This window comes from Lithobates pipiens, unplaced genomic scaffold (assembly GCF_037356315.1).
Source record: "Lithobates pipiens isolate NorthernLeopardFrog02 unplaced genomic scaffold, aLitPip1_a1.2 Scaffold_28, whole genome shotgun sequence".
NCBI classification, from domain to species: domain Eukaryota; kingdom Metazoa; phylum Chordata; class Amphibia; order Anura; family Ranidae; genus Lithobates; species Lithobates pipiens.
The window spans coordinates 181340331-181355178 of record NW_027507789.1 but is presented as its reverse complement, the minus strand read 5'-3'; the positions used below and the strand labels follow the sequence as shown (position 1 = coordinate 181355178).

The 14848-nt window shown below is 41.7% G+C and overlaps 1 protein-coding gene across 4 annotated transcripts in view; it reads left to right on the top strand.

Moving 5' to 3' along the window:
- The window catches only part of SLC4A1 (solute carrier family 4 member 1 (Diego blood group)), an 80436-nt gene that overhangs the window by 57937 nt on the left and 7651 nt on the right, over nt 1-14848 (top strand). For all 4 annotated transcript variants that reach the window (XM_077460051.1, XM_077460050.1, XM_077460052.1 and 1 more), the window contains 8 exons: nt 473-671; nt 1532-1735; nt 4447-4595; nt 5814-6008; nt 6713-6880; nt 8123-8212; nt 8978-9153; nt 11424-11665. In XM_077460051.1, the coding sequence (XP_077316177.1) occupies nt 473-671; nt 1532-1735; nt 4447-4595; nt 5814-6008; nt 6713-6880; nt 8123-8212; nt 8978-9153; nt 11424-11665 (1423 nt within the window). The remainder of the gene's footprint in view (nt 1-472; nt 672-1531; nt 1736-4446; nt 4596-5813; nt 6009-6712; nt 6881-8122; nt 8213-8977; nt 9154-11423; nt 11666-14848) is intronic.

The following is a 14848-nucleotide window of genomic DNA, read 5'->3' as shown; positions in this document are numbered from 1 at the left end:
TAATTATTATTAATACATAGGTGGAGTGAACTCTAAATTTACCACTCAGAAGATATTTTTTTATTTTATTTTCAATAATGAATATTGACATTAATAGCATAAAAATACCTGTTGATCTGCCAGAAAACCAGTCAGCTGCAGTAAGTTGACAACACCAAACTCTCAAGCAGTGTTGTCAGCGACTGCTGGATTACAGAACACCTCCCCCTCTCCTCATCTTTTACAGAATCAAGTATTTTTCTGTACATGCAATGTTTTTTTTTTTTTTTTTTGCCTAGACATACACATTAATGTGGTAAAGAACAATACTTTACAGCACTGCAAAATGCTTAGCATTATTAAAAATGATAAATTATACAATAGTGCTGAGATATTACCCTATAACGATCCTTTCTGATTTCCTTTTTATTATATTAACGTTCTTCAGTTAACCAAATTGCCCTTTTAATTATTGACATGTTCTCCTCTGCAGGTGTTCCGAACAGAGATGTACCTTGCTGGTGGCCGCGAGGATCTTCTCCACTCTCTAGATTCCTTTTTGGATTGTTCCATAGTTCTTCCTCCCACGGACTCAACAAATGAACAGCTACTAAAGGATCTGGTACCAGTTCAACAGAACCTGCTTAGGAAGAGGTACCAAGAGGTGAAAATTGTGCCAGGTGGACATAAAGGTACAGAGAACTCAACATAAATCCATGTCCAAACTACTTTTACGGTTAATAGCAATATTTATTCAATGCACATTATCAATGCAGCATGGTGGGCATTTTCTAAGCCCTTGTACACACGGTCGGAGATTCCCTCGGAATGTCTCCGATCGGAGCGATTTGTCGGATATTCCGACTGTGTGTGGTATGCATCGGACTGTTTCTGTCGGAATATCCGTCGGACCAAATTTTCCAACTTGCTGGAAATATTTTCCGACAAACTGCTCCGATTGGACATATTCCGATCATGTGTAGAGAATTCCGATCGGACAAAGTGCCACGCATGCTCAGATCAAATTCCTACATCAAAGCTATTGGCTACTAGCCTGAACGTAGTCCCATCGTAACGAAATTATGTCATCACGTTCTGAAAGATCGGATTTTCTGACAACTTTTTCCGACCGTGTGTATGCAACAGTTTCGGACAAGATCCGTTGGACAAAATCCATCGGACAAAATCCGTCGGACAAAATCTGACGGATTTGGTTGTCAGAATCTCTGACCGTGTGTACAAGGGCTAAGAAGCTATGAATTGCAGTTTCACAGTTTTAATGCCTATTGAAAGCGATTCTCCACTATGATGTGTCTTTTTTGTGCTGCCTTGACATCTGCTTAAGGATCATATGTAGGGCTATGCAAATTATATATTTCTGCCATGTGGGTAAATTTTACCTGTAACTGCAGATTTACAGAAGAGCTGGTTGGACCTTGTTAGCCTTTATCAGTGCAAGAAACAGTACATTTTGCTTCTTAGGAGTAAGGCATGTATTTCTGGCATGGCTTAAAATTTTAATATTTAACATTACTTCCCTTGTGTTTCGCAGATCTAAAAGCTAAAGAGGAGCCCAAAGAAGACCCCCTACAGAGAACAGGAAAACCTTTTGGTGGTCTGATTCGTGACATCAAACGACGTTACCCCCAGTACCTCAGTGACATACGCGATGCTCTGAGCCCGCAGTGTCTGGCTGCTGTTATCTTCATTTACTTTGCTGCCCTCTCCCCTGCCATCACTTTTGGAGGATTAATGGGTAAGCATGTGATATCTGATGCTGGACATTGTGCCAGCATAATTGGGTAATACACATCGCCATTCTTGGGTTCCTAAAAGCCCCTCTGCCTGTGCACTGAAAATGCTGTAAGACTTGTAGCATACCGTTAGCAAAGTGAGGGGAAGGCTATTTCTTGTCCTCCATAGTATTCCTTCTCTCTTCTCCATTGTCTTTGCTCTTTTCCCTACATTTAAGCCCCATACACACTATCAGATTTTCTGCTGATTTTTTCCTTCAGATTTACCAAAACCATATAATATGAGGTCAAACCTTAGGAGTTTCAATTTGTATGCAATCAGGCAGGCCCTTCCACTACATGGTTTTGGTAAATCTGAAGACAAAAATCAGCAGAAAATCTGATAGTGTGTATGGGGCTTTAGTCACTTCTTCTTTCTGCTCTCTCACGTAGAATTAAGCCACTGTTTCCACCACACCTTTCACTAGTCATTAGAACAAGTGTCCCCACTGGACTGAGAGAAAGTTCCTTTACTCATTCTGAAAACAATCATAATCTTTTGGATTTCTGTGCATAAAAAATTTAATTATATAACAAAGTGAACTGAAATGAATGAAAAACCTAATTTGGTTTAACCACTACAGATCCGCGCTATTGCCAAATGACGGCATCAGCGCGGACCTACATTTCCGGGACTACGTCTATTGACGTCGTCCCGGATACGAGCGGCCTGCGCGCCCCCTGAGGGGCGCGCGCGGCGCGCTCTGTGATCGGCGAGTCCGTGAGACTCGCCTGATCACCGATCCGTGCAAGGGGTCGATCCCGACCCCTTATCACGTGATCAGCTGTCAGCCAATGACAGCTGATCATGTGATAGAACGGAGCCGGTAATCGGCTATTATTCCTCCTCGCGCTGACAGCGCGAGGAGAGAAAAAAAAAGCCGATCACCGGCGGCCGTGATCGGGACATCAGTCCCGATCACGGCCAGCAATACAGCTGACCACCTGCCCCCTGCCAGTGCCCACCTGCCCACCGCCGTGCCATCCTGAATAAAAGTGCCCCCCATCAGTGCCCCCCATCAGTGCCCATAGTGCCCACAGTGCCACCTACAGTGCCACCCACAATGCCACCCACAGTGCCATCCAGCAGTGCCACCAACAGTGCCACCCACAGTGCCCACAATCTGCCTCAAAGGTGCTGCGACCCAGTGCCGCCCATCAGTGCCCAGCAGTGCCGCCCATCAGTGCCCAGCAGTGCCGCCCATCAGTGCCCAGCAGTGCCACCTATCAGAGCCACCTATCAGTGCCACCTATCAGTGCCCATCAGTCCCATCTATCAGTGGTACCTATCAGTGCCCATCCGTGCCACCCATCCGTGCCACTTATCCGTGCCACCCATCCATGCCATCTTATCTGTGCCCATCTTTGCCTATCAGTGCCGCCTTATCTGTGCCCATCGGTGCCGCCTTATCTGTGCCTATTAGTGCCGCCTTATCTGTGCCTATTAGTGCCGCCTTAACTATGCCTATCAGTGCCCACCAGTGCAGCCCATCAGTGCCCACCAATGCAGCCCATCAGTGCCCACCAATGCAGCCATCAGTGCCGCCTAATCAGCGCACTTCAATGAAGGAGAAAAATGACCCGTTTGCAAAATTTTATAACAAACTATTAAAACATGATTTATTTATTTTTATTTTTTTGCATCTTTTTTTGTTTGTTTAGCAAAAAATAAAACTCCGAGCTGTAACTAAATACCACCAAAAGAAAGCTCTATTTGTGGGAAAAAAATGATAAAAATTTCATTTGGGTACAGTGTTGTATGCCCGCGCAATTGTCATTCAAAGTGCATCAGCGCTGAAAGCTGAAAATTGGTCTGGGACTGAGGGGGGTTTAAGTGCCCAGTAAGCAAGTGGTTAAATAAATATGTTAGGTTCCGAAAAAGACACTTGTCTGATTTTTTTCTCAATTTTATTGACTGTAAGAACACACATTACACATGTAACTGGAACTGGCAAGTCATACATCACAGTTATGCATTGTACTACAATATTTGCAAAAAGTATTTGCAAAAAGTCTTTCTTCCTACACTTAGCATCTGCAAAATCTTTAACTAACTCTAACTCATCAAACTGTGTCATCTTGAGAACACTGCTTTCAACAGCCAGTAGGCACATAGCACTTAGTCTTTCATGGGTCATTGTGGTTCTCTGATAATTCTTTATCAGTGCCAATTTGTTGAATGATTCTCCCGAACTACATCATGCTCAGATATATTCTAATAGCTACATGACCACCTAGAAAGGAATCGACAAGCCCTTCATCATGTAATAAAACTGCCTGTTGAGATGGAATGAGACAGCAAAGGCTATAAACCGGACAATTTCCTCAACGAACACTACTGAAGTGAAGGGAAAAATAAGTTCCATTTTTTTTATAAAGGAAGTGGCAGCAGGGGGTCTTCCTCTGCCAGGAGGGCCCAGCCAATTGCCCCTTTTGCCCCCTTATTAATCTGGTACTGCATGGAAAATAGTAAAATTAGACCTCCCAAGCAGGGACATAGATAGTTATGTAAACCCAACAATGGTTTCAACTCTTCTCTACATAGCGCTGATTAAAATCTAGCAAAAATAGGCTTCTAGTTTTATATTGTATCTTTGTGGAGTTTATGGAAAATTTCAGGAGAATTCAATTTCAAAAACATCATGTAGATATACCTGTTTCTCCTTCTTTGCAGCTCAGAAAACACAGAAATGGATGGGTGTCCCAGAGCTGATGGTGTCCACAGCTATTCAGGGTATTCTCTTCTGTTTCCTTGGTGCCCAGCCTCTACTTATATTAGGTTTCTCTGGACCTCTTTTGGTGTTTGAGGAAGCTTATTTTAAAGTAAGTCTCATCCTTCATTCTTGATTTTTATATCTAAATCAGTTGAGCACACAGAGCCATATGGAATTGTTGGCCTACATGTAAGAACATACAGTATATGGACTGAAAATTGTACATTTTATTTAAAAAAAACAAAAAAGACAATTTCAAGCTTTTATATATATATATATATATATATATATATATATATATATATATATATCTGTATTTATTTGTATAGAATAACAAACATAACAAACAACAAAAAAGCAGTGGAAATATTTGTCAAGCATTGACCACAATGAGCAAATAAACATGTTCATAAGGTACAACTTAATAACATGGAATCAAGGTACTTCTTTCTAGGTAGATCAACAATTCCACTGGGGGGAAACTCGCCCACCCAGTTTTCACTCCTATCTGCTACAATTTCCCGGAGTTAAAGGTCAAAATTCTCAGGGAGGGTCTGCCTCCTTGCGCCTCGTATGGGGAGGGGGGCCACAATAGCTTCCATCAAACCCTCTTCTGCCCGAAATCAGGCCTACAGGCGCGGGGAGGTAAAGGACCTAGCTCCTCTATGAATCCCTTCTCACCAACCAGAAGGGGAAGAGACCACTTCTGTTTATAAATAACAGGCCCACAACTAGAGCCTAACCCCTGTATGCTACCTAGGCTGAGTAAACATGCGGAGATCTAGAGTTTAAAACAAAAACAGAACGGGGAACAGCAGAGTAGAAAAGTCAGAAGAAGAGACAAAAGGAAAGGATAGAGGAAAACAAGACCACCTCCACCAGATGTGCACGCCCAACACTACGTGGCGCTTCCGCTTATTGGCTTACAGGCTTACTATAGTGTTCAGCTCATTTTGAGGACTCATGTGTCTCTGGTTTCCACCTCTGGGACCCGCATTGACCTGTTCCTACGTCCCCAAAGGGATGTCAAGCTATTTTATTTGAAGGCATTAGACTGTTTATATATTCTTTAAAATTATGGTCAAACTTTAAATGATATTTTAATTTATTGTGCTTTTGGTTTGCAGGCTATACTAGTACTTATATACTGTACAAGGTAAAAAGAAAAACTCTGAGGCTATTATCAGCTACTCAAAAAAATGTATGAAAATGTTACAGCTTTTCTATAAGCCTTCAAAATGTTGACTTCCCAAAGTTCAATGTGCAAATTTTAAGGAAAAATATTAATTGTCATTGTTTGACAATCCTTACTTTTTGTCCCCCTTAGTTCTGTGACAGCCAAGGCATTGAATACATTGTGGGTCGTGTGTGGATTGGATTCTGGCTAATCCTGATTGTTATTATTGTTGTGGCCTGCGAAGGAAGCTTTTTGGTTCGCTTCATCTCCCGATTCACACAGGAGATCTTTTCCTTCCTGATCTCACTCATTTTCATCTATGAGACGTTTGCCAATGTAGGCAAGGTAAGACTGGGGTACAAATGACAGCAAAATGACATAGTACCAATTTCTAAAAGTTGAACTAAACAATGCTGAAGTAGCTGCTTTAATACTGTACCGAACAAATGCTAGTACCTACGCATAGTTCTGTTACCTGATCTCCCTCCTATGTTGTGGGTCTACAAGAGCTTACAGGAAAATAGTACTAACCTTAAGACATAATACTTTTCTTATGTAGTTGCAGGGCTGATCCAGTTTTAACATGAGAAATTTCAGGTCAAACTGTACACATCTAGGAGCCTTAGAGAGAATTTTCACAGTTCTCCAACTCAGTAGACAAAACGGTTGAAGGAAATCATCAATGTATCTGCATACTGGACCCCTTAATGTGCTATTGTCTTTGATAGCTAAGATGGACCCATGTTAAACAGTCCTTTAAGTGCTCTACCATGCATTATAGACTTAGCAATAGGGGTTTAATTAATTACCAGAATGACTGCATTCTACTGCAAATGGCCTATTACTAAAAAGCAATTGCTGGGGTCCCTCCTTACCTCAACACAAGGACATACAACTTCCTGGACACGTAGCACCAGCTTTTATAGTGTGCTGAATCCTACTTAACAGGAAACAGGTCAAATTTGTATAAGCACTTTGTACAATATAATACATGTTTTATTAACTACAGAAAATATAAAGACATGGTGATTAAATTTTTTTTTACACAGATCTTCTTGGCACATCCTCTCAGGGAGTCTTATAATGTATCTGTAGCGCTTTTACCAGACCATCCACAACCAAACACAGCACTGCTCTCTCTTGTTCTCATGGTTGGAGCCTTCTTTATCGCCTACTTCCTGCGTCAGTTCAAGAACAGTAGCTTCTTCCCTGGCAAGGTAAGGATGGTCCTTAAATATTAAATCGCCAAACTACCCTGGTCTAACCTCATTGGACAACATGGGAATGTCATGTAGCTGTTTAAGCTTGTAAATGTCCATTTCTTTATTTTCTCTACTAAAGATTATGTTTGGGCTTACAGTTTGATTGACTTGTGTGTGAAAATCTTCAATAAAACCTATTTATGGAATAAAATCACCAAACTACCCAAAAAGACCATCCATCACTGGTATCCCGTTGTTGTGTTTATGCCAAATACCAACAAAAACAATTAAAACAACCTAATAATTAAATAATCTGTCCATGTAGGGAACCAAATCCATCAAGTTCGTCCTGCTACTTAATTCTTTGGATAGCCAAGAGCTCCAAAATTTAGAACTGGTTTAGACAATCTGAGGACCCCCATTTTCATGAACCTCAAGTTCAAGCTGCCTCAGCCATCAACTTGATAGCAGGCTATTCTTTGACTTTTTAGTTCCCCAAACGATTCAAGATCACAATTTAACCCCTAAAACCAGCCATAGGCGGTTTGAATCTCGGCCAGTTCAGCAAGGACCAGCAGAGATTCGAGCCATGTATGGGCATTGGGCAGGCTAAATTTATCCAAGTTTATCAATCGATGAACCTGTGACCCCCCGCCGAGAGAACACAATGGCTCCACACAAGGGATTCTCCAATCACCACTGACTGTGTTGATGGGGGAATCAAGGAATTTTTTTTTCCTGCAACCACCGGCCAGTCTACAGCTGGCTTAAGATGCTTTCTTTCGACTATATCAGGGGTGTAATAGACTTTACTAATCCCGCAAATGTTTACTTTCGGCCAGTTGACATTTAAATTTGCATGGAATTGCAATAATGCCTAGGCTCACATTGCAGCCATTTGGCATGGAATTTGACATGTCAAATCGTATGCCAAATCAGCTGCTATTGCCCGCAATAGCACTGTCCGAAATCAGTGTGACGCCGACTTTGCAGCGCCGCACCGATTTCCAGACATAATTCCTGTACTACTTTTGGCAACTTCGGGTGCGATTTGCATAGACATCTGTGAATCAACCCGCACAGATGTATCTGAAATCGCCCAGAAGCCGGACTGACATGCGGGTATGAAATCACGCGAGTTCAGCTGAACTCACATGATTTCAATCCCGCTGTCAGTGTGAACCTAGGCTATTTCTCATTAGGTTTGTAATTGCTTTTGCATCTGTCAGTAAGGTAACCAAAATGTTTCTCTTTCAGCTCCGTCGTATCATTGGAGACTTTGGTGTCCCTATTGCCATTCTAATCATGGTGTCAATTGATTTCTTTATTAAAGATGCGTACACAAAGGTGAGCCTGTTTCCAGGTAATGGGATATAATATAATGACATTTGTTCAGATTGTAGGAATGTATATAAAGCGATCTTAATGCATGTACATACATTGAAACTAAATTATGGTTTGTGCAATACATATTTTGAGATACTAAAGGAGAATTAATACATTTGATAATGACTTCAACATTGATAAAAGATTGATATTACCTATTTATGTTACGGTACCACTAGAGGGAGTTCTTGGTGACTGAGTGCAGTACTTTTCAATCTCTCTTTATAACTATTGAGATATCAGCCACACAGGGAGTGCGTTTTTTTCAATAAATTGGCTGACTCGTAGACCTGCATTGTGAGAAGGAGCAGTAAAACATAACCACTTAACACTGCAAAGCAGAAGGCAGAGCATTAATATGTTACAAGCAAATATGGCTGCCTTGTGTATATACTGTACACAATCATACATTACACATAGAAGCAATGAGGGAATCTACTAAGATTGGAGCAGCCAGAATCTGGAGAAGCTGGTAACCAACTGGAAAGTGCAAAATCTGGTACATTTGTGCACGGTAACCAATAAGCTTCTAATGCATTGTGAAAAGATCACAGTGTGCAGTGAAATCGAAGTAAGCCATTTCAGATGTGCACGCAAAAAATGTTTAAGATGTAAGGTAAGCCTGGATTTAAGTCCAAACTGTTTGAAAAAAAAATGAGCTCATGCCCATTTTGACATGCATGTTCCAACCAGAAAAATAATAGTTTGTATTCCTTGTGTTTTCAGAAACTGTCCCTTCCCAAGGGTCTTAGTGTTTCCCGACCCGAGAATCGAGATTGGTTCATCTCACCAATGGGACTAAACAGCACTGGAGATCCTTTCCCTGTCTGGATGATGTTTGCCTCTGTAGTCCCTGCCTTACTGGTCTTCATCCTTATCTTCATGGAATCCCAGATTACCACGTAAGAAACTAGCAGATCTCGCAGCCAGGTTCTAAAGATGGAAATGGACCTCATGTTGTGGCTTTGCTGCCTAACAGTCAGATCCTTCCTCAAAACTAACAAGATGTAGAATCAGTTTGCAAATGCAGATTGAGAGCTATTATCATCAAATTATTAATTTGTCCATGTGCACCTCATCTATCAACTGATGATCTGTCATGATGTGTGGCAGTTGATGGCGGTTCATGGAACAAGTCATATGAATATTCATCTTTTTTCACTTATACAGAATTGGGGATAGGCTGTGGTGAAGTAGCTATACCATAGTTCAGGGGCGTACCTACAGGGGTCACAATTGTAACCTGTCCCCATGCTCCTGGGGGCCCATGCAGCCCCCTGTACATCTGGATAAGAAGGGCGGCGGCATATAGAGCAACCAATCTCCTCCCTCCTGCAGCCGGTAAAAGCCCGCTTCTCCTCCTCTCCCTCCCGCAGGCATTCAGCAGCTGCAGGAGGGAGGGATTGTTTCCTTCATATTTAGCAACCCCTGCTGACCCTCCTACACAGCTTCTTTACATCCCCCCAACCCCTGTTCTCTCCAGCCTCCCTGCTCTCTCCCCCAGCCCCATCATCCCCCACAGCTCTGCCAGGTTCCCCCCTCTCCTCTCATGTGGGCTGCTGCAGAGAGGGGGGAAAGGGCCGTTAAATGTGTCATTTACCGGCCCCTTCCTTTTCTGAATGGAGAGTCAGTGATCCGTACCAATCACTGACTTTGTCCATTCATAACTGCAACATAGTAAACTGTGTTTATTATGCTTCTGTTTGTGAATGAAGGGGAAGCTCTGTACAGAGCTATTCCTGTCCATTCATTCTATGCTGCTGAGGCTACAGAGATGGAGATTGAGAGCTGTGTCCTCATTTTCCTTTCTCTGTCTCAAAGGTGGACCATGGGAGGTCTGTTTAGACCCAAGATATCTCACCAAAGCCCCCAACAGAGCTCCTAAAAAAATTGTTGAAAAATAAATAAAAAATAATATTGTAGAAAAAATTATAAAAAAATAATATTGTAAAAAAAAAACAAAAAAAAGTGGCGGAACTACCAGGGCTAAAAAGACTGGGCCTTAGTGGTCCACCACCGTGCTTGGAGAGAAGGGCCCCGGGGGTCAGGGGGCCCTGCATTCTTTCTTGCATCGGGGCCCTGAAAGTTCTAGTTACGTCTATGCCCTAGTTCATATGCCACAAGCTAGTCCTGGGGTAGCAAAGGTCATCGAGTCACTGTCTTGGATGTAGTGAGTCATTTAAAACAGGGTATAGCCGATTCCTCAAATCATAATCACATGTGGTTTTTAAGGTATCCTTAGATATTAGATGGTCATTGCAAAATCTTGCCAGCCAGAATAGATATAGGGGGAAAGGTCTGTTAAACATATCTGAGTAGCAACTAATGGGTGCTGCTCCATTTCATGCCTCCATGCAATAGATAGACCAGTATAATGACAATTACAAATAATGAATAGTACTAGCATATAAATTCTCCATCATGCTGGAAAATAATATGCAATTACAAGCTATAGTGATATTGAAAATGCTTGTTTTTTCTTGACTATTAACCTCTGTATGGCACAATTGGCCCAAGCCATCCTTCTGTGAAATCTCCTGCCTGACCACAGACCTAGATGATATCTTTGATGTGCCCCCCTGTCCCTTGTTTTACTTAGTTAATAACATCTTACATTACCTAATATTGGGCTAAGCCCCACCCCAGAGGTAAGATCCACCCAACCATCATTTTCCTCTTCTTTATGGCCACTGAGAAACTCTCGTTAGACAGGAAGATGGCTTAAATTGTAAGCTTCTCGAGGGCAGGGTCTGATGTGACTGTACAACATATATGTAAAGTGCTGTGTAAATTGATGACTCTATATAAGTACCTGTACTAAATAAATAAAATAAATAAGATGGCAAGTTGGTGAGGCTTAGCTTGGGGAGCAGAAACTAGATCCATACCTGAGGAAGTTAACAGTTAGAAAAGTGAAACCAGGATCAGAGAGGTGCACCAAAGAGGCTTTTCTGGCCAACAATGGTAATAGCAGGTACCCAGAATTATCTGCTTAAAAAAAGGACTTTTAATTTTGAATGTTTAAAATGGCAGACCAGTTCTCTTTAAATGTGTCACATGATATGGAACTTTCAGCAGCATATGATCAGCCTTACAACAACAATAATATACAGTATAATGTGCTTATTTCCGCCTTTAAAGTCTATGCCTGATCTTTCTGTCTGTCCTGTAGGCTCATTGTCAGTAAACCAGAAAGGAAAGCAATTAAGGGCTCTGGATTCCACTTGGATCTCTTGCTGATTGTAGGAATGGGTGGTGTGTGTGCCCTCTTTGGATTACCTTGGCTCAGCGCCACAACTGTGCGTACAGTCAGTCATGCTAATGCTCTCACCATCATGTCCAAAGGAGAAAAGCCTCAGATAGAGCGAGTTATCGAGCAAAGAGTCAGTGGACTGCTGGTGGCTCTTCTTGTGGGTAAGTATATTTAATGTGTATCAAATATTGCCTTGGCTAGCAGGTGGATAACAGGGTGGTGTAGTTTTAGTGAGTGTAGGCTAGATGTAGAAAAGTTGTTGGTGTGCTGCTGACAAAGACTGGAGCTTGAAACTACCAATGAGTATGTCACCTTCTCTGGTTCCTGAAGAATAACAGAGGACTTTATCAGCAAGTTGCCAGCAAGGGTTGTTCCTATACAGCCCGATAATGACATTCTCTAGATTTCAAGTATCTTTGGACTCTAGTAGGTATATGCAAAAGTCTCCCTGCAATCAGGTTCTATCCCATCTTCTGCTACATAGTAGTAAACTGATGATGCTAGAATGTAAATGCAGTTCTAAAGGAACTTTTTTATTAAAATAATAAACATGTTATTCTCATCTACTCACAATAGTTTTGCACAGAGTGGCCCCCGAACCTCCTCTTCTACTGTTCTCTGCCATTGATCTTGGTTCCTCCTCTTCTGTGTCTGCCCCCTTAGCAAGTGGTTGGCTGTGGGGCAGACATGTGAGCTCACACCCGAGCTGGGCTGTATGCATCTATAGATATACACAGTGTGGCACAGCCTCACCCCTGCTCCCCCTCACATCATTTTACTGACAGCAGCAGGAACAAATGGCTCCTGCTCCTCTCAGCCAAGCTTATGAGAGCATGGAGATCATAGAGAAGACAGACTGCCTGGCACAGCGCTGGGTCAATATAGAAGTTAGGCACAGCGCTGGATCAATATAGAAGTCAGGTGCAGCGCTGGAGCAATATAGAAGTCGGGTAAGTGTATAGGGAGGGGAAGGGGGGTTTACGCAAGTGCCAAAATGTTTTTTACCTTAATGTAGGGAAAGCATTAGGGTAAAAAATGTTTGAGCTTTAGAAACTATTTAAGTGATGCTTTAGTACTTGAAATATATTTAATCACTGCTGTGCTGATACTGTCCCTATGGGGTATCTAGGCAGAGTGATATATGAACTGCTTCCGTGCACCAAGGAACTAGCACCAGAACCTCAGGCTATAAAGGTAGTATTTAAATTAGGAATTGAAGTGCCACACCAAAGTACCAGATTTCGAAGTAAGGTTTTTTTCCTAAAAATATATTGGGTACAAAAGTCAGCTTGTTTCAGGGGCCACACATTGCCCCCTTCATCTGGGCTTATGGAAATATAAGATCTGTTTGGGTTACAAGAACAGAGCAAGGGACCAAAATGTATATATACACAACTATCAGCATCAGACAACAATCACAGTGGTCCCAGCACTTAAGAAACTCATTTGTGGATGAGTAGCCCTTGTCCTTGGGGGGAAATTTGCTCATCTGGCACACCATTTTAATTTTTAGAGCCCTCTCATATCTGCTACCACCACTGCAGATCTTGGCATATCATGTAAAGGCTGAGCTTGACCTCATCCCCTAGAGCCCCCTGGACCTTTCTATTTGTCATCTATTACTAAAAGGAATAATAGGGAAACATTTGGGTGGGAAGAAAGCATAAAGAGTTGCAAATAACTTCAGCTGCCTATATGTCTGAATCTACATTTTGACAATTAATTTTGCAAGTTACCTCTGCTTATCCAATTTTTTTTAGCATATATATATATATATATAATATATATATACATATATTTATCATATCTTTATCACATGCCCAGCTTTTATTGCTTTCGTTCATACAGAGCTTTTAATATCAAATAATTTATCAAGGTGATGCTTTAAATATCGTTATCAGGGTAATGTCCAGAGATGGCATCTGCATCGAGGAGTTTGTTGGGCTTGTTTTTTTTTTTTTTATGTGCGTACAAGTGGAGGTATATGTATATTTAATCATAATGCATGCATTGCCCTCCTCTGACTGTCATAAACTATATTCTGCCTGAAGCTACAGAGTGAACTCTCGCTCTATCGTCTCTGACAAAGACTATCAAATAAGACAGGCTGAAGTTCCCCTTGAGGGTGTACAGATTTATAGGAAACACAGAATAGAAACTGGGTCAGAAATAGACGTAAAGGACACACAATGGGATGTGAACGGGCAGGAACATACTGTAGTTGCAGAGAAGCATGGAGAATAGTAAGTGCCAACATTTTATAATAGTTTTTTGGCCGCTAGTCCCACAATTCTTGGAGGACCATGAATCACTATATATAACTAATCATAATGACTGAAATAAAAATAATTTAAACGCAGCAGGCAAAGGACCAAAAAATCCAAGAACCAGGAGAGTTTCATTGCTGTATTTTTTTTTATAACACTATTTAGAATGCAGCAGGAAAATAAGTCATTCCCCCTACTGCGCCCCAGAGTAGCCAGAGATGCAAATCCAGAAACTCCAAAGCCCCTTTGGGGACCAGTCTAAGATTGCTTTCATATTGCTAGTGAAACCTTAAACTTCAATAACTATGAGCACAAACCCCTTTCCTTGCATCAAAACCCACACACCTACTAACTCCCGTACAATGAAAGTGCCTTGCTGACCAATTATGGCATTTTGATTGGTCTGTAGCCAGCACATGAGCAGGACTTAGCATCATGATGGGGGCTTATGTCAAAAATGAAGGTCTCAATAGCAAATTATAAGCAATCTAAGATTGGGCACCAAAGAAATTTTTCTGGTCAAAGCAAATAACCCTAATCATTTTTTAGTGTTGTTTTTTTCAGAATGGATAACAGGTTCACGTTAACCACTTCAATACTGGGCACTTTCACCCCCATGCTGCCCAGGTTTATAATTTTTTGCAAAAAAAAAAAAGTTTTTCTTAGCTTAGTTTTTCTGCTATAAAATTTAGCAAATAAGTAATTTTTCTCCTTCACTGAAGAGGCTGCACTGATGTGCGCTGATGAGGCTGCACTTATTAGCACTGATGAGGCGGCACTGATATGCACTGATAATCAGGGCACAGATGATCCATGCCCTGATTATCAGTGTAAACAATGTACTCATTCTGCCCTGTCAGACTTGTTGGTTATCGGCTCTCCTTTCCTCACACAGAGACAGCATGTGAGGAAAGCAATGCCGATAACCAGCAAGTCTGTTTACATGTGACCAGCTGGGACTGGACATAGCTGATCACATGGTAAAAGGCCGCTGTGATTGGCCCTTTACCCTGTCCAAATGTCACAGAGCGTGCCCCAGTGGGTTCGCAGGAGGTACGCACATGGCAGGATGTCCAT